The 21,380-nt window shown below is 37.6% G+C and overlaps 1 protein-coding gene across 1 annotated transcript in view; it reads right to left on the reverse strand.

Moving 5' to 3' along the window:
- The window catches only part of LOC149133499 (organic cation transporter protein-like), a 33,442-nt gene extending 21,104 nt beyond the window's left edge, over nucleotides 1–12,338 (reverse strand). Inside the window, exons 1-4 of the mRNA XM_089359101.1 lie at nucleotides 12,259–12,338; nucleotides 9,829–10,051; nucleotides 4,175–4,278; nucleotides 2,802–2,956 (exon numbers count right to left, since the gene is read on the reverse strand). Coding sequence (XP_089215227.1) covers nucleotides 2,802–2,956; nucleotides 4,175–4,278; nucleotides 9,829–10,051; nucleotides 12,259–12,338 — 562 coding nt within the window. The remainder of the gene's footprint in view (nucleotides 1–2,801; nucleotides 2,957–4,174; nucleotides 4,279–9,828; nucleotides 10,052–12,258) is intronic.
- Between the last annotated feature and the right edge of the window lie 9,042 nt (nucleotides 12,339–21,380).

The following is a 21,380-nucleotide window of genomic DNA, read 5'->3' on the forward strand; positions in this document are numbered from 1 at the left end:
CTGATGTAAATGAGATAATGAATATAACTGCTCCATTAACATAGACCTGAAATGGCAAATCTTCTCCCTCTATCAATGTACCAGAAACATTTCATCCCGATTCCGCTTAAATAAAGAAAGCACACTCATTAGAAAATATAAACCACAGCTGAATATCCTTTAGAAAGAAGAAAAAACACCAAAGAGAAGAAGGGAAAAAGACTGAATTTCTCCATAAAAAACAACCAGGTGCAACAAACAGTTTTTAAAAACTTTAGTAACAGTCTTCTACCTGGGTTTCGAAACCATAGCTTCAAATCACCATACAATAATACCATAAAAACACCAGTTGCCGACGTCACTTGACTCTAGACCAATGAAATTTTACCTCTGGTCAAAACCGAAATTCAGCAAATACAACAAAATGACCCTTTAAAAGAATCAACCAGCTGGAACGGCTGGAAGCCAACCAAGCAGAACGACAAACTTGACCACCAGAAAAACAAGACGTCACCAGTACTTTAACGAATCAAAAATCAGATCCGTTCGCGGAAAAAATTATAAATACACATAGACTGCAAACAACATCATTACAAGCGAGAGAAGTTCCTGTACATGACGGAAAGAGAACCACAGAAGCTGTAAACGAAATCCCTTTTTTCTTACTATCTTCATTTCTCCCTTGTTTTTCCAACTCTTAACTTAGTATGACTGAAACTTTGACGTTGCTGCTTCATGTAGAAATCTAGGCAAGCGGAGTCACAATCATCACTGTGATAACAAAGAAGAACAATGGTTTTAATTTCTTCGAGCCATTTATTTTCTACTCGTACGTAACATCGTGCAGGTATACCGCGGGTATATACATATGTATGGCAAGTGTACGGTAGACTACAAAATACAAAAATATAAAATAAGACAAACATAAATACAAAACATTATTTGAACAGGGCTTGACTGTTATTTAACTTCCTGATATACAACTTTCTTATAACAAAGTTTGATTATCGGGAAGTCAAATATCCGTCAAACCCTGTTCAAATATTTTTTGTATTTAAGTTTGTCTTATTTTGTATTTTTGTATTTTGTAGTCTACCGTAGACTTGCCATACATTTGTATATACGCGCGTACACCTGCACGATGTTACGTACGAGTAAAAAATAAATGGCTCCAAAAAATTTAAGCCATTGTTCGTCTTTGGGATCTATTTTAAAACGGGGGCGCCAGTATTTTCTTAACGAAACACTTTGAAACTTGGGACACTGGTAGAGTGTGTCATATAAAACATCTTTTACTCTTAGTCTTCTTAACAAAAAAAAGGAATTCGCAAGTTATTCCATGTTAAAGTTGTCGTATTTCTGTAATTTCAACCAATCACTGACGTCTATTCAGCTCAATAGACTTACTGCTGGGCGGTTATAAAAATGTTATTCCCTGTGACATATTTCATCCGGTTTAATCGTAATTTATACGCATATATTGTTTATATAATAAATTACGCTGTGCGTATCTATGTGTGTAACAATTTTAGAGTTCGGATTCTAGAGTTAGGGTTAGTTTTAGGGTTACGGTTACGGTTAACAGTCTAGTTAGGGTTAGTGTTAGGGTTAGGGGATTAATACGATATACACCGTTACAGCGCTAACTGTTTTCAACTGAATAGACGTCAGTGATTAGTAGAAATTATCGAAATAAGACAATTTTTTACATGAAATAAATTCGAATACAAAAATATTTTTCTGTTCTATAACACAAAATAGATAAGTATACGAAGTTTGAAAGTCTTTCCGTACCAAAAACACTACATAAAACATAAATGAAAACTGGCGCCCCCGTTTTAAAATAGATCCCGTCTTTGTTATCACAGTGATGATTGTGACTCCGCTTGCTTAGATTTCTACACAAAGTAACAACAATAGAAAAAAACTTTGTCGGCTCATCATTCTAGAAACAGCTGAAAATTGGTCACACTGCTACAAAGCCACGTTCGCAGTTACATGAAATAACCAAAGAAGAACATTTAGGGATGACAGCGGGTTTTCTGAGATATAGACTTACACATAACGGACCCCCCCCCCTTTTCTGAAAACAAAAACAACTTCGATCCCAAATACAAACCGAAAGGGACTCACTTCCGACAAGTTGTGAAAACTAATAATAAATAGTAATACAGTTAGAGATAACACTTGATGATATTCATTTCTTGTCAACCACTACTAACACTATTGAATTTTGTACATTTAAACAAGTTGGGCAACAGTTTTTATAATATTGACTGTTATGAACATTTAAACTTGTGAACATTGAAACTTTTAAACATGTTTTTCTAATTCATAATTTTTACCATTGCTAAACAAAAAATATTGTTGAAACTACTTTGGTATATATGTTAATAAATTCATTTTTAAACCATTACAAGTTTTTCAAATTTAGATGCATTTGCTGCAACAAATTATCCAATATAATATTCATGTAATAAGTTGTATTTATACTATTCTTAGTCCATATGTGTGTATGTTTATGTGTGTATGTGTTTGTGTGTGTGCGCATGTATATATGCATACCAGCGTGAATATGAGTGCATATGTGTTTGCGTATCCTGTGCTCTTCTGCTTTGCCATCACTATTGCCTTTCCACTCAGAGCAACGTAACATTTCTTTTCCGTAATGAGATAAACTATAGTCGCTGATATGATTAAAACCTCTGAAAGGGCTCTTTCTAATGGAAAAGAGCAGATTAAGAATAAAAGACGGAAAATCATTCAACCTGCATTCAAATTTAAAAGTGGACATTTATAGAGTTTTATTGTTGTTTGCTTACCAAGGACAACTGAGGGAACGAAGGAGCCAGCACCACCGATAGCAGTGATAAAACGTAACCCATATATAGCATAAATGTTGGAGATTAAAGCCACTGCTATTCCGGTTGACCCTTGCAAAAATAAACACACAATTATCACTTTCTTCCGACCAAATCTGAAAAAGATTAAAGTGACAAACTTAAAATTCATCTGATTAAATACACACACACACACACACACACACACACACACACTCACACTGAATTCATAAACACATATAAAACATCCAAGGGTATGCTTTTCCCTTTGAAGATATTTTGCTAAGGTCATATAAATTTAATATTTACTTAATATTTACTGAGTAATAATTGAAACAACTGTAAGGGATGATGATTAACTTGCAATTAATTATAAACAATTATTAACTTTCCAATCTCCATTTTCGAGGAAAGTTTCGCATCAACTTCCAACTGTTCTTTCAGCTCATAACACGCATTCAGTCGTGACTGCTTTTGATCTTCCGTGAGCAAGCGAGGCACAAATTTCAGAATACTGGACTTTGTACCTTTGACCTTTGCATTGCCAAATCCAATAAATCCAATAATACCAAAAGCAACAACAATACTCTCACACCTTGTGCCTACCTAAGAAAAGAGAAACACCTACCCACTTGTCTACACATTTCTACCTACATGAATAAATTCTAAACAATAACATCGTCCCAAATTTAATCAACAAAGATTTCTCCAAAACACCTCTCCATAATAACCAACCATAGAAACCTGATTACCACTCCACTCCACTCAAACCCACAAACCCAAGGAAGATTCTAGCTCAAGAGATTGAATTAAGACAAGACTAACTCGGTCGGACGATGGCTTAGCTGGCCGAAACTTCGAACTCACTGTCAGTGTGCGTGTGTATGTGTAGTAATGTGTATATGCATGTCTATGTATCACTGGAATGAGGGACCCCTGTTTCTTGTCAGGACTTCCTCTTAGGCAAAGGTAAACTTCTATAAAAAGACGTTGAAATGCAGTTGGCTTCTGGTCATCTCAGCTTCTGTTGTGCCCCTGGTTTTATAGCCATTTGCTCAGAAAAGTGGTTCTTCTCAAAAGAAGCTCATGCGCAGGAACTTCTTGGACTGTCAGAACGTTTGCAAGGACGTTTTGAGTTTATGAAGTGGTCATGCTTGGTCATGAGTTAACATCTACAACCATATATACGTATACATACACCACACACACACACACACACACACACGTGCATACACACACACGTGAATACACACACACGTGCATACACACACACATAGATATGAAATATGAAAAAATACAAAATATAATACAAACACTAAACACACCAATGTGCAGATATGGCACACCAAACTTACCTGTCTGATAAAATTCCACAGACGACCATGGCAAAAAGGTAGCCCATGAAGAAAAGTGTAATGAAGTGCCTTGCCAGAATCGCTTTATCGCAAACGAGATTCAGCTGCCATGAGAAATATGAGAATTATTTAATGTATACATTTTATAATTTGAATGATAATGATTTTATGTTTTGGAATTGTAGAAACACTGTTTCTGGGAAACCCCTTTCATAGTCAGTTTGTATTCAAAGGGCTTTGTTGTAGGAACAACGGTCACGTGACACACAACAGAATCGATTGTATAATAGGGAAGGAGCTGCTGTCACAAGGACCACTGTCCATTGGTTAGGGAACAGTGAGAGTACAACCACTAAAATTTGGTGGTGCAGGGGCAATGAAAACGCTTTAAACAACCTAAAAATCTTCATCACCCCTCCCCTCAAAAATGAACGTGGAACCATTTTTGGACTGATTTAAAATATTGTTTTCCATTATTGAATTAATCCAATTTGACTAATGCACATGTTATGTTAATAATAATAATAATAATAATAATAATAATAATAATAATAATGATAATAATAATAATAATAATAGATCAATACTAAAAACAGAGCTCAATGCTAAAAACATAATAGATCAATACTAAAAACAGAGCTCAATGCTAAAAACAAGATAATGGGTATCAACACTTTAGCTGTCCCAGTTATAAGCTACAGCTACAACATCCTTAACTGGACACTAAACGAACTATCTAAAATAGACAGGAAAACAAGAAAAATAATGACAGGATATAGGATGCACCACCCAAAATCTGACATAGAAAGGCTATATATACAACGCACAGAAGGTGGCAGGGGTCTTATACAGCTAGAAAACTATTATAAAATAACCACCATAGGACTGCAAAAATACCTACTCCAGAAGCAAGGGAAACTAATACAAATAGCCACAAAACACGAGCAAAACAAAAAACTGTTTTCAGTATTTAAGGAAGCTGACAAATACAAACAAGAAATCAATCTACCTAACAAATACGAAGAAGAAGAAGAAGAAGAAGAAGAAGAAGAAGAAGAAGAAGAAGAAGAAGAAGAAGAAGAAGAAGAAGAAGAAGAAGAAGAAGAAGAAGAAGAAGAAGAAGAAACAACAAAAGTTATAAAACAAATGAAATCCAAACTAAAACTAGAACAACAACGGACCATGATAAAACGATGGCAAGAAAAGCCCCTACATGGTAAATACTGGGCTAAACTAAATGCGAAAGAAATAGACAGAGAAAAATCCCAGCAATGACTGAGAAGCTCAGGACTCAAAGCAGAGACTTAAGGATTTTTAATTGCTGCACAAGACCAGAGCCTCCCCACCAGAAATTACCAAAAACACATAATGAAAAGAAATATAACAAGTAACTGTAGAATATGTGGAGATGGACAAGAAACAATAAATCATATTATCTCTGGCTGCCCAGTCCTGGCTAAGAAGGAATATATTCACAGACACGACAGAGCTGGGACCTATATACACTGGAAGCTATGCCAACACTATGGAATAACAACAGAAAAAAGATGGTATAAACACACGTCAGAAAAGGTCACAGAAAACGAGAAAGCAACCATACTCTGGGATATACCAATACACACAGATAGAGAAATTAAGGCAAATAGACCAGATATAGTTGTCAAAGATCATGAAGAAAAAAAATGCTTTCTAATTGATGTATCAATACCAGCAGATGACAACGTTTCTCTAAAAGAAATGGAAAAACTTTCAAAATACAAAGACCTGGAAATAGAGATAACTCGAATGTGGAGTCTAAAAACAGAAACAATTCCTATCATAGTAGGTGCCTTAGGTATAATAAAAAAATATTCAGACAAATACATAACAAAGACACCAGGACTTACAAATATATATAACATACAGAAAATTGCACTACTGGGTACTGCACACATTCTACGCAAAACACTTTCAATACAGTAAACATAAGAGCACCACAGCAAACCACAGCACATACCCAAGGCGCACAGAGCTGCGCTTGGTAGTGAAGTGAAAGCACGTTATAAAAATAAAACTACTGAACAATAATAATAATAATAATAATAATAATAATAATAATAATAATAATAATAATAATAATAATAATAACAACAATAACAACAACAACAACAACAACAACAACAACAACGATGATGATGATGATGATGATGATGATGATGATGATAATAATAATAATAATGCTGCACCCATCCTGAAATGGACGTAAGCGGAGATTAACCAACACGATTGCACTACCCGAAAGATAATGATACTGTATGGTGCGAATGCACACAGGTTCTATATGAAGAGAGGTAAAGGTTGACGTGGGCTGATTAGCGTACGGGAGTGCATCAACAGTGAAAGAAGAAACATGGCAGGATATTTGGTAAACAACAAACAAGGTCTGCTACAGTATGCTGCTAATGCTGAAAGATTTAATAAAAATGAACTTGAGAGTGCTCATGAATTCCGATCAAGAACAGCCAATGAGAGAGAAGAAACCCTACTCCGTATGGGATTACATAGTCAGTTTCACCGTGAAACCAACAAATTAAAAGACCGGGAAGCATCATGGAGGTGGCTTAACAAGAGTGACCTACAAAAGAATATTGAAAGCCTAATCATCGCTGCCCAGGATCAGGCATTGAATAACAACTCAGTGAAAAAGAATATATACCACACAAGTGCAACGGACATCTGCAGAATGTGTGGGAAGAGGGTCGAAAGTGTGACTCACATTGTTAGTGCTTGTGAAAGTCTTGCGCAGAAAGAGTACAAGCATAGACACGACAAAGTAGCCCAAAACCTCCACTGGCTACTATGTCGTAAGTATGGATATAAGGTTACGGGTGCTTGGTACTAACATACACTGGAAAAGGTAATGAGCGAAAAGGGGAAGGCAAAAATACTCTGGGACTTTGATTTCCAGACAGACAAGGTGTTAGAGTACTGAAGGCCGGATATAGTAACCTTTAGGAGGGACAAACAAGAGTGCCTAATAATCAAAGTAGCAGTGTCAGGAGATCAACATGTCATCATGAAAGAACGAGAAAAGGTTGATAAATATGGAGACATGAGAATTGAGATCCCTAAGATGTGGCAGCTACGAGAGTCGAACATAAAGGTTATCCCTATTGGCATCGGAGCATTGGGTTCAATATCACCCAATCTGAAAAAAAAAAGCATCTGAAAACTTTAGAAATACCCTGCCATCTAGATGTATTGCAAAAGTCAGCATTACTTGGAACTGCATGCATATTGCGTAAAGTACTGTCTGTCTGAGGCCCTTGTTGTGACTTGACAAACAGCACAAAGCACCGGTAGACACAATGTCTTCAATCAACAACCTCGCGATATTGTGCGACGTCTATAAGAGTAATAATCATAATAATAATAATAATAATAATAATAATAATAATAATAATAATAATAGTAATAGTAATAATAATAATAATAATAATAATAATAATAATAATAATAATAATAAGACAGAGCTGAACGCGAGAAACAGGATCAAAGCGATCAATGCTCTAGCCATACCAGTCGTGACTTACAGTTTCAATATCGTTAACTGGTCAATTACTGAAATATGTAATGTTGACAGAAGAATACGAAAACTGTTGACAATGCATAGACTGCACCACCCTAAGGCAGATATAGAACGTCTTTATCTGCCAAGAAAAGAGGGAGGCCGATGACTTCTACAGCTGGTATTAACAATGAAGGTAGCCACAATTGGCCTAGACACCTATCTGAAAAACTCTGAGGACTGGATGCTAAAACTTGTCTCAAAACATGAATGCAAGAAAGCATCTTACTCAGTAACAAAACAGGCAAAGGAATATCTAAGTGAATTCCAATTGCAACAAATTCAAGAATTAGACGAACTAGAAACACCTGCAGAAAAAGCTAAGCGCTTGAAAACCCGTGCTAAAATTGCTGCCTTAGATATTATGACTGAAAAATGGCATGGAAAACCTCTCACTGGCAAATACCCAAAGAGAGCGAATAATGCAGATATTGACAAAGCCCTTACCCATCAATGGCTAATGGCCTCTGGCTTGAAATCAGAAACAGAGGGGTTTATCATAGTAGCCCAAGATCAATGCCTACCTACAAAAAGAACTACCAGGCCAACATATTAAAGAACGGCAGCTCCCCATTATGTCGTATATGCCAACAACAAAATGATACCATCGATCATGTTGTCTCCATGTGCAGTCTGCTTGCGCCTACAGAGTATCTCAACAGGCATGATAGAGCTGCACAATCTATTCAATGGGTAATTTGCAAAAACCTGGACTTGCCCCATAATAAAAATTGGTGGGAACACAAACCACCCCCAGTACTTGAAAATGATCACATCGCACTCCTCTGGAACTTCAGCATTCAAACTGACAGAAAGATAGACGCAAATAGGCCAGACATCATACTGAAAGACTTCAGACAAAAATCATGCCTCCTCATTGATATGACTGTCCCAATCGATATAAACGTATCTGTCAAGACCTACCAAAAACTGAGCAAATATAAAGATCTTGAAATAGAAATTAGTAAAATGTGGAATCTGAAGACGAAAACAATACCTATTGTCATAGGTGCCCTGGGAATGACAGCGAAACGGGCTGATTACTACCTAGCTCAGATACCAGGAAATCCCAAAATGGCTGAAGTTCAAAAGATAGTGCTCATGGGAACTGCCCATATCCTACATAAAATACTGTCTATGTGATCTCAAATTTTAAAACAAACACATAATTTTCTTATGGTTTCTTAAACATTCTCTAGAACAACACTATGTACAAATCCAAATATATGGTACCCTAGGCATAACACCTACATGAACTTCTAACTTGTTGTCTCTTGAGGTCTCTGGGTGAGACTTGGATCCAACTTGTACAAATGCAAAACAAAAGTCAAACATAAAATAATAATAATAATAATAATAATAATAATAATAATAATAATAATAATAATAATAATAATAATTACTATTATTATTATTATTATTATTATTATTATTATTATTATTATTATTATTATTATTATTATTATTATTGAGTGAGAGAGCAGTGCATACCATCAAAGTGACACTGGGGTAAATTATTATTATTATTATTATACTTACATTTGTTTCAATAATAAGACTGAAAATAAAATTTGACTGTTTGTCAGATATTTTGGACCTGAGTTTGCACTGCATTTATGTCACTGTTGAGAGTTAAACCAGAATCTTTTGTGTGGAGGGACTTCGTTGCAAAGATGGTTTTCAAGAGTTAGTTCCAGAATCTATTCTGACCCAGAGGATATGTAATATAAAAGTTTCCAATGTCTAAGGATGTATAAAAGGCTTGTGGATATAGAGGTAGATTTAAAAGTAGATAGGAGCTGGGTAGGGAGGTGGATAGACAGATAGATAACTGGGTTGATAGATAGACAGACAGATAGAACAATCTACTATGTATGTATATATGTATGTATGCATGTATGTATTAATGTATGTATGTATGTATGTATGTATCTATCTATCTATCTGTCGACCTATCTAGATAAATAAATAGATGGAGAGCTAGATAGTTTGGTAGGCATATAGAATATATAGATTAGCTTGTATGTGAGCTGCAAAATAACCTTACCTCAGTGGTGATTGAGGTGTGCGTGTTGGATTTATCGTACACCCAAGGGCTGCACTTCTGTGTAGTTCGATTTCCATTTCCTGTGGTATTGAAATATATCAAACATTTTTCGTAAACCACCTCCCCTTCATCCTCACTCTTTGGAATATATTCTTTGATCAGTTCCTTATGGATTTCACTTTGGATTTTATACGTGTCGTTGTCGTAACCAGGAATAGCACACCTAAGAAAATATACAAAATAAGTTTCTTTGATCTTTCATTTAAATTTACTTACATCTTCTGTAGCTTTCAGCCTTGTGGGCCTTACCATGCATCTAAAAATATTTTGGTTGTTGAATTTTATAGACAGAAACAAGTATTCTTATCTCGCTGCAGAGGTCCAATGTACTGTCTCTCACTTAAAGCGGCTGAATTATACTAAAACACAGGCTGTTTTAGAGTCATTGAATTGTGTGTATTGTTAACACACATCGTCTCAAAGTGAGAAATGTTTATTCAGGCAAAATCCAACAGCGTGCAGCATTATTTACTTTTCAGGTCTGTTGGAATACATGCATCAGTGACCTGATTCTCTTTGCTTTGCATGCTCTGGGTAATTAAATTTATAATATGCATACACACACACACACACACGCACGCACGCACGCACACACACACACACACACACACACACACACACACACACACACACACACACAAGCGCACACACCCAAATGCACACACACACGCGTATGTATTAATGTATACATGGCGATTTCCACTAATATATGTATATCTATCTGTCTGTCTGTCTGGGTGTCTGCCTCTATATATATATGACACTTCCAAGGCTCATATAAATATAATATTATATATATATATATATATATATATATATATATATATATATATATATATATATATATATATATATATATATATATATATATATATAATTTTTCATTTTTCATTTTATCTAGTTTCAGCTCATGAGCTGTGGCCATGCTGGGGCACCGCCATTTGGTGTTGCTACACAATTTTACTTCACGAATTTTACTTCAGGAATTGACATTTGGTGCATGAGAGCGTTTGATGCAGCTGCTCTCATCTGCACCTCCTGCCGTGAAGTTGGTTCATCTGGGACACCTGACAGGAAGAGGTCCAGCCTCATCTTGAAGACACCTACATTCAACGCATGCAGGTCTCTCAGGTCCTTCGGGAGGATATTGAAGAGCTATGGACCTCTGAAACCCAGGCTATTGCAGTATCTTGTCCTACACCTTGATGGCAAATTTGGAGTCCTTGGCACTATGCAATGGCGTCCATTTCTTTTATTTGTGTAACTTTCGATGCCAAAGTTTGGGACAATTCCTTCGAGGATCTTCCAGATGTATATTATGGCATATCTTTCTCGTCTACGCTCTAAGGAATAGAGTCTTAATCTCTTGAGTCTTTCCCAATAGCTTATATGCTGCATAGAGGCTATCTTCTTCGTGTAGCTTCGTTGGATTGCCTCAAGTTCTGAGATTAATTTTACACTGGTTGGTGACCATAGCTGAGAGCAATAGTCAAAGTGGCTTAGAACAAGTGTCCTCCATATATATATGTATGTATGTATGTATGTATGTATGTATGTATGTATGTATGTATGTATGGATATAGATGCAACATGCGTGTCTTCAGTGTTCCACAAATATACATTAATTGTAGTGCCCATTCTGATGAGACACGGACGACAAATTACTTTATTTGTTCATTGATGTAGAAACTCGAGTACAAGTGGTAACTATTGAAATGTTTTTATTTTTCATTCCTTTTGAAATTACTCTTATCCGTGGTTTGGGTTTTAACTGCCCTTTTCAGCATGCAAGGTGTCCTGTTAGGGTCACCTCTTTTGTGTATAGAAATATACAATAATTTATATGAAATATATATATATATATATATATATATATATATATATATATATATAACAAAAGAAGTGGGTGTTTCCACGCAGGTAAAAAATATAGGAAAAAGTGTTGTTGAAAATGCACCTAAATTTCAAAACCTCGTAAATGTTTAAAATACATTTATTTATATATATATACCAAACTACAGTTTCAACAATATCTTTTGTTTATCAATGGTAAAAGTTTAAAATTAGAAAAAAACATCTTTAAATGTTTCAATGTTGACAAATTAAAATGTTTCAATGTTGTCTATTCTAGACACAGTTCTTGTCTATTCTAGGCACAAGGTCCGAAAACTGTTTCCAGTGCATTGATAGAGAGGGCAGACACACAGACTCAGTAACTTTATCGATGTCCTCCTTAAACCTATTCTCCAACATATACCGAGCTTTATACGGGATGATCTAGACTTTTTAAACCATCTTCCGAACAAAACCAGTAAAGACTCCCTCCTGGTTTCATTCGATGTAATAAACCTCTGCACCTCGATTCCTCACGAATACGGAATAATAACGATACAATACTGGCTGGAAAAATTCCCAAATGACATTCCTGACCGAATCGGAAAAGAATTCATCGTTGAAGGAATAAAATTCATCCTACAGAACAACTTTTTCAATTTCAACGAAAACACTTATAGACAAAAATCGGGCATGGCGATGGGAACGAGGGTAGCGCCTACTTTTGACAACCTTGTCATGGCATACTTGAAAGTCCAAGTATACGAGCACGCTAGATTGAAATTTGAAAACAACTTCCAAAAATACTTACTCACCAACTGGAAACGCTACCTGGATGATTGTTTCATCCTATGGCTATATAACCTTGAACAACTCTCAAAATTTAAAAACCTAATCAACAGCATTAACCACAGTATCCAGTTTACAATGGAATACAGCCACAAACAATTACCCTTCCTGGACATCTTAATGATAAAGAGAGATACTGAGACTGAAACCGACATCTTCAAACCAACGGACTCAAAACAATATCTTCTATTCTCCTCTTGCCACCCAAAACATACTAAAATAAATATACCGTTCAACTTAACGAGAAGAATTTGCATGATTGCATCAAATCCCGAAACCCGAGAAAAGCGACACCAAGAACTTAAAAGCACATTACTAGATAGAAAATACCCGGTCAGTCTAATCAAAAATGAATAGAACGCGCAAAAATGATAGACATCCAAGAGTTACGGAAAACAAGAAAACACCATGACACACTTAAACTCTATCTTACGTATCAACACACAATCCAAGAAACATGGAAGCATACAACATCATCCACCAAAATATACTCCTACTTCTGAAGGACCCACGAATGAAAAAGGCACTAGAAACACATAGGATTATTAAAAGCAAGAGACAACCGCAATCCCTAAAAAAATTACTTACCAGCACCAAATTACCCACCAAAAATACAACCCCGCAAGTCAAAAAGTGCAACCGCCCTAACAGCGGAACTTGCATCTTCCTCTTAGTTGGCTCAACATACAAATTTAAGTCAGGTCAAACTTTTACCATAAAATATGGCTTCATCTGTGTTTCGAAGAACTTAATCTTTGTTCTTAAATGTGGAGGTTGTGGTGGTGAGTACGTTGGTCAAACCAGCTTAACTTTGAGGGATAGACTTACGGTGCACAGGCAACAAATCCGGGACCCCACTACTAGGAAACTTCCCGTAAGCAAGCACCTAGACCAATGCCCCGTAGACATAAACCCTAAATACCAAATCTTCCCTCTCTATCAATGCACAGAAAACAGTTTTCGGGCCTTGTGCCTAGAATAGACAAGATTATTTGTAAAACTTTGCTGTTTACTTTCATTTTATGATAGTTATCATGCAGAAAATGCTGGCTTTGAAATCTTGTTCTCTAATTGGGTAAAAAGGATCAAACTTTAAACTTCTTTTTATTCTTTTACTCTTTCAATCATTTGACTGTGGCCATGCTGGAGCACCGCCTTTATTCGAATGAATTGACTCCATGGCTTATTCTTTGTAAGCTTAGTACTTATTCTATCGGTCTCTTTTGCCGAACCGCTAGGTTACGGGGATGTAAACACACCGATATCGGTTATCAAGCGTGTCTGCCTTCATTTTAGGTGAAAAATATACTGCCACGTAACACTAACGCACGGACGTAGCAAGAAATCTTATAAACTTAATCAGGTGTTCTTTCTCTACATACACTTTACAGAAAACATTCAGGGCGTTGATTAATTAGTACTGTCATTAGATATGTTCAGTCAACCGTTCGGCCTTAAATTACGACGCTAAACAATATCACTTGATACTAACACACGGACGGAGCGGGGAACCTACAAAATTTTCTAAGACCAGTCATGTGACTATCCTCTACCAATCAAAACCTATTCACAGTGTATACAAATTTGAGCCATAAACTCCTTATAAAAATAGGGCAGGCTTCAAACACTAGTCAGTAGCAGAACTGTTGCAACATTAGTCACGCCTTTCTATTTCAAATTTTTGAAAATCACAGTAAAGTGTGAAAAAACTGGTTAAATCTTTAAATATGATAATAAGAAAACATTTTAGTTATTCTCAGTGCATTTTCAACTTCTATTTTTCTTTTATATATATATATATATATATATATATATGTGTGTGTGTGTGTGTGTGTGTGTGTGTGTGTGTGTGTGTGTATATAGTTCAAATTTACAGAAAAGCAAAAGGCGAAAACAAGTGTAGGAACAACAAGGAGGTGTATTTGTTTGACGCCCGGGAAAAAGTGAAAAGTCTTTTACGTTTCGAGCCTACGCTCTTCGACAGTAAGGAACAAAAGAGAAAAAAATGGAGAGAGAATGAAAAAAAACAAAACGGGGAGAGAAAAAACAGTGTAGATTTTAGCGGTCCAACATGGTGTATAACAGTAAAAAAAGAGGAAGTTGAATGAAAGAGAGATAATGATAAAAAAAGAGGTTGAATGAAAGGGAGATAATAATGATCCCAACGAACTAAGGTGCGCGAAAGTGTGTACGTACGTGAGAATGGTGTGTGTGTGAGTGTGTATGTGTGAATGAGTGCAAGTAAGTCTGACGTGTGTGTGTGTGTGTGTGTGCGTATGTAACGTGTGTGTACATATGTAACGTGTGTGTGTGAGTTGTGCGTGGCAGTTGATATGTACTATTTCAAGTGGTGTGTGTACATGTGTATATGAGTGTGTATGTGTTTGTGACCAAATAGTGAGCATGTGTATAGTGTATACTTGTGGGTGAAAGTTATCATTGTGCATGTTGCGTTGGGTGTGTACGCATTGTTTGTATTCAAGTATTATGAGCTTATGTAGGTGTGGATGTATATATTGTCTGTGTCCAGGCATTATGTGCTTGTGTGACTGTGAGAGTGTGCATGAGGGTGTGTGGTGTGTGTACTGAGTTAAGCAGTGTGTGTGGCTGCTCGTATAGTGGTATGTGTGGTAACGCTATTGAAGATTGCGTGTGGATGACGGTGTGGGTTCTGAGAAGTGGTAGGGGCTAGATTGTGTGGAGTGGGAAGGTGTCGTGGGTGTGTGTATAATGGTGTGTGAAGTGAGTGGTGAGTTAAACAGTGTGTATGGGTGTGTGTATAGTGGTGCGTGTGTAATGAGGATATCGAGGTGGGTGGTATGTAGGTGTATAGGTGGAGGAGGCAGTTGAATGAAGGAGGTGTGGGGGAATCCGTGTGGGGTTGGTGTCAGATGAAGAGAGGGGTGAGTTGAGCTGATATGACGCAAAGGAAAGAAGAGAGAAGATTAATTTCTGTTCACGGCGAAGGCGGGATTCCGGGTGGCCCTGTGCAAAGACAGTCTGAACACAGACAGATGTTGTAGCGAATGTTCGATAGAGCGGAAGCGGCGCGAGACCGGGGTTTCGATGCCTAGCCTAATGTCTCGGGGGTTTTGATGTCTCGGAGCAGGAGATGCAGTAAATAACATTACTAGAGGTGCAGGTAAAGGAGTCGGTGACGTGATAGGGACGGTGATGGGTGCCTGTGAGGATGGTGGTGTTGGAGAGGTATGACAGCGCGAGTGGGCTCAGGGGAGGGGACCAGGCTCGGAGGTGGGATAATGAAGGAACTATGGACCAGGGGGTCACGCAAGTTATGGGCTTGTTTGAAGGAGGGCAAGGCTAGGTTAGGGAAGATGTGCGAGGTGGAGAGGTAGAACTAATGTCGCTGAAAGGCTCAGAGAATGGTGCGTTGGAGAGGTAGGGTGGAGGGTTGGTAGGTGCGGAGAAACGGGAGACGAATAAGGATGGGGCGGGTGCGAGGAGAGAGAGCAGAGGCATGGTCTACATGTCAAGAAATTCGTCAGAAGAGTTAGAGATAGTGCAGGAGAATTCGAGGGCAGGATGGAAGGATTGGACAAAAGAGAGGAAAGAATCTAGTAGTTCGCGGTAGAGTGAGGTCGTGCCGATACAGTCATCGATATAACGACCATATAGTTCGGGAGTGGGACCAGTGAATTGTGAAAATATTTGGGCCTCAGTGTAGCCAATGAACAGGTTCACATAATTGCTGGTCCATTCTTGGTTCCCGTGGTGTGTGTGTATGTATGTATGTATGTATGTATTATGCAGATAAGGTTAAACCCCCAAGCTGTGTAATCTTGAAGCAGACCTTCTTATTACAGTAATCCAAATCCATATGTAGCTGCTATATTTGCGTGAGGTATGCATAAAAATTGAAAATGCTGGGAAATATTTTTTGCAGAATAACAACAAAACAGGAATTGAAAAATTCTGTTGTATTATTTATTCCCCATGTATGCGTATGTGAGTGAATGCGTGTGCGTGTGTGTGTGTGTGTGTGTGTGTGTGTGTGTGTGTGTGTGTGTGTGTGTGTGCATGCATTATGTAGGCAGGGTTAAACTCCAAGCTGTGTCCTCTTGAAGCAGGCCTTCTTATTGCAGTATTCCAAATCCGCATGTAGCTGTGTGAGGTATGCATAAAAATTGAAAATATTGGGAAATATTTTTTGCACAATAACAATAACAAAACAGGAACTGGTATTTTTTATGGCATTATTTATTCACCATGTATGCATGTGTGTGTGTGTGTGTGTGTGTGTGTGTGCGTGTGTGTGTGTGTGTGTGTGTGTGTGTGTGTGTGTGTGTGTGTCCGTGCGTGTATGATTGGATCTGTTCAACATGTGACAGTTATGCCATTCAGGTTTCAGCTCAAATGTCGATCCCGTTAAACTCCCTCCATCACACGTACATACAGGTCCTCGGCAGTTCAAAGATGGCCTGTAACGTAACACAAACAGCACAGCGATAGGAAGAGAGGGAAAACACGAACTTTGATTTGGTACTCCTTTGTCGCATTTGTCACAGATGTCATACTGAGAATGCAGTCGGTAGATGAACCTCATAGGACCAGCATGCAAAGCAAATACTTTCGTCAGACAGTTGTGTTCTTCTCCAGCTCTCTGATGAAATGTTTCCTTTGCATGCTGATCCTATGAGGTTCATTTATCGATTGCATCGAATGTGGGTGTGTGTGTGTTCGCCCTCCTGCCACCACTCGACAATTTAGTTTGGTTTGTTTACCTCCCCATAACTTAGCAGTTTGGCAAAAGAGACCAACATATAAAAATGATCGATCTGTTCACCTAAAACCCTTTAAGGTGGTGCACCAGTATGGCCACAGTCCAATGACTGAAACTATTAAACATCTAAACTTAGAAACATACTTTTTCTTTTACTACACCTATTTTCTTGAGATGTTCATTTTGTATATTATATTTAAAGTTGTAACCGGAATTTGGTTTAAATATTTAAAGGCGTTAAGGTGATGAGCTGGCGGAATCGTTACTGTGATGGGCAAAATGCTTAGCAGAATTTCCAGGTTCAAATGCAGCTGGGGTCGACTTACCTTTTAATCCGTTCAGGGTCGATAAAACATGTACCAGTTTAACTCGGGGGGTCAATGTAATTGCCTTATCCTCTCCCCCTAAATTGTTAGCCTTGTGTCAAAATTTGAAATCAATATTTAAAAACGTTTCTGATGAAATGACTTCCACGTCACATTCAAGTAAATGAATTTCATAACTACAATTAATAATTAAATGGTTGACATCTTTGTGTGAGTCATAGAAACAAAATGGTTGACAATGCCTTTGTGTGAATCATAGAAACAACCGTAAACAAAATGAAAATTTGGAAATATCAATGAGATCTTTTGTTTTCCATTCATCCTAATATACTACTGATATTACATTGGAATAATAAATACGAGGGGACATTAAAAATTAACCAGAAACGTGCTCTGTGAGATAGGCCCGTTGTAGTTCATGCTTCCACTACTAGAAGCCATTCTATGTGGCCATCAGGCATCAGTATACCGACCGGTGTGTCTTTGCTTTGCAGTGCTTCTCCCCTGTTCGTTGACTTTTGCGATGACTGAAACGTAGGAACAGCGTGCTTCTGTTTTCTGCTGAGGAAAACAGCGGCTGAAGCAGTTGTCTTGCTTCAAGCAGCTTAGAAGGACGCTGCTACGAGCATAACACAAGTTTTCGAGTGGTTTCCGTGCTTTAGGAATGGTTACTTGACGCTTGAAGACCAACCTCGTTCAGGACGACAGTCGATCTACCGAATGAATGTAAATATCATGAAAATTCATGAACTGATCTTGGAAAACCATCACTGAACAATTTACAAACTTGTTGATATGACTGGTGTGTCCTGCTGACGCATTTTGAGCGAAGAATTGCGAATGAAAAGAGTTTCATCAAAATTTGTGCCTCGCCTTGCTCACGGAAGATTAAAAGCAGTCACGAGTGAATGCGTGTCGTGAACCGAAAGAACAGCTGGAAGTTGATCCGAATCTTTTTTCGAAGGTCATCACTGGTGATAAAAGCATGTGATACGGAATCTGCAGACGTGGAAGAGGCGAAGGAAAAAAAACGATGGAGGCGTTAAAAGGCATCACTTTGCAAGAATTCTAGCACAGCTTCGAATAGCGGAGAACACGCCTGGACGGATGCATTCCTTCAAATGGAGAATACTTTGAAGGCGATAAAAGTGTAAACATGTAAAACTATGTGAATAAAATAATATTGCAAAATTACGGTTTCTTTTAGGTCAACATGTAAATACTTGTTAAACAACCGAGCTCTTAAATTCTGTTATTTTTTCAGGTGCATAAGTACTTAACCAATGTGTGTATGTGTGAATATATGCCTTAACACACGCGCACACACACACACACACACACACACACACACACACACACACACGAATTGTAACAAAAGGCACTTTTAAACAGGTTACTTTTATTGACTGAGAAGTGCATTTAAAAGAGAATAATACATAAGAAGAAGAAAAGATAGCGAAAACCTGATATCACACGATGTAAAAGTTGTTCACTGAAAAAGTACACTGAAAAGTACAGTAAAAATGAAATAAAATAAGAATATAATACAATGTCCTACTTATCATTTATGATATTATATGAAGTTAGAAGAAATTTCAAATATGCATAAATATATGACCAGTTGATAAATTCCTAGGAATATATAACTTTGTGAAAATAATAGCAACATGCATCTTTGCATTCGGCAGAAACACATCAGGTAGGTGTTGGTTGTCTGAATATTATAGGATGGTCAATAGGGCATCAGTGGTTTACAAGTGTGGAGACATTTAAAGTAATTAGGTGAACGATGCTAGGTTTATTAATCCTTTGTTGGGTTCAATTATAAAATAAAGAGCGCTTAAACTCGATGCATTATTTCGTTATCGTTTAATGTGTTGGGTCGTCTGTGTAATTATTGTTTCTCTGTTTCAATGGCGTAAGGTTCCCCACCTGGTCGGGACGCTGGTCCGTCGCACGTCTGTGGAATTAAAAATTTAAATTCAAATCAATCAAGTTTGATTTTCAAACACATCAGATGTTTAAAAATATTGTGTAATAGATTCAAATTTGTTTGTTTCATAATTGATTGCTTGATCTATCTATCTATCTATCTATCTATCTATCTAGCTATCTATCTATCTATCTATCTATCTATCTATCTATCTATTTGTGTATCTATCTATCTATTTGTGTATCTATCTATCTATCTATCTATCTATCTATCTATCTATCTATCTATCTATCTATCTATCTAGCTATCTATCTATCTATCTCTCTGATCAAACTTGTGCAACTTCCAAACGACCAATGCGTTCTATAGAGGACTAGAGGAGGGGAGGTCTGACGACACTCTCGGGGCAAACCTGGGTGTCGACGAGAAATTCCTAACCCGCCTTTTCAAGACGACGTTCGGGCCGGGGCCTATGGATAATTTCCAGAGATCCCTGGCTTGGCAATGCTATCGAGACGCACTACCAGTTCGAGAGAAGATCTACAGACACGGTTCGAAAACCACCGGACCGACCTGCCCGAGATGCGGTCAGAGCGACGAAACCGTTCTGCACGCACTCGTGCAGTGTCCAGATATTTCAGAGCTGTGGACCTTCGTCGAACGGCTGTTGTCGCGTCAGCCGAGTCTATCGTGAATATTGTTCCGCCACCTTCCTTTAAACGGGAAGGAAAAACGGTTTTTGTAACACTGATAGCTATGGCAAAAGAATGCGTGTGGTGGACGCGTTTGAAAGGTCTACAAACAAACACTTTCCTCTCTGGTCAGACCCTCGTCAACTTTTTCAAGTACCACTTGAAAAGGAGGATGAGGATAGAGAGGAAAGTGTTATCGAATGAAAGTTTCAATAAAAAATGGGTAAATGTGGCAAGAATGGTAAGAATGAAAGACGACACCATTTTAAGCATAGACTTGTAACAAAAAGAGACAAAAAGAGAGAAGGTACTTACTTTCATGTACCTTTAAAAGAAAAAAAAAGCCTGAGGTGACCGTTGTCTTTTCCGTAGGCTTTTCTCTCCACGGATAAACCTAATCTGTTCCCCGTTTTTTACATTGACTGTAATGCACGATCCCTATTGATCGCCCCCCCACCCACTTTTTTTTTTTTTTCTTCCCGCGATCCCTTTTGATCGAAATCCCCACCTTTTTTTTCCGCGATCCCTTTTGATCGAAATTATCCCCCCCACCAAGAAAAGCTCTACTTTGTAATTTGTCCATTTTCTGTATTTAACCCTGTGTTGCTATAATAAAAAGATATCTATCTATCTATCTATCTATCTATCTATCTATCTATCTATCTATCTATCTATCTATCTATCTATTTGTCTGTCTGTCTGTCTGTCTATCTATCGGTGTAGATGTCACAGATGTGGTTAAGAAGTTTGCATCCCAACCAGATGGGTTCAAATTCAGTTTCATTCCATGACACTTTGGGAAAATCTCTTCTATTATAAACGTTAGCCAACCAAAGCCTTGTGAATGGATTTGTTAGGTGTAAATTTATAGAAGCCTGTCATATATATATATATATATATATATATATATATATATATATATATATGATTACTTCATCTTGACAGATGATAGCCGTCCCATCAACACACACACACACACACGCGCGCGCAAACACACACACGCACACACACAAACACACACACACACTCACACACGCACGCACACACACACACACACACGCACACACCACACGACACCATCATACAACACAATCCCTCCGTTGATAAGTCTTCAGATG

The sequence above is a fragment of the Octopus bimaculoides genome, chromosome 10 (genome assembly GCF_046866305.1).
Source record: "Octopus bimaculoides isolate indiv1 chromosome 10, ASM4686630v1, whole genome shotgun sequence".
Taxonomy (NCBI): domain Eukaryota; kingdom Metazoa; phylum Mollusca; class Cephalopoda; order Octopoda; family Octopodidae; genus Octopus; species Octopus bimaculoides.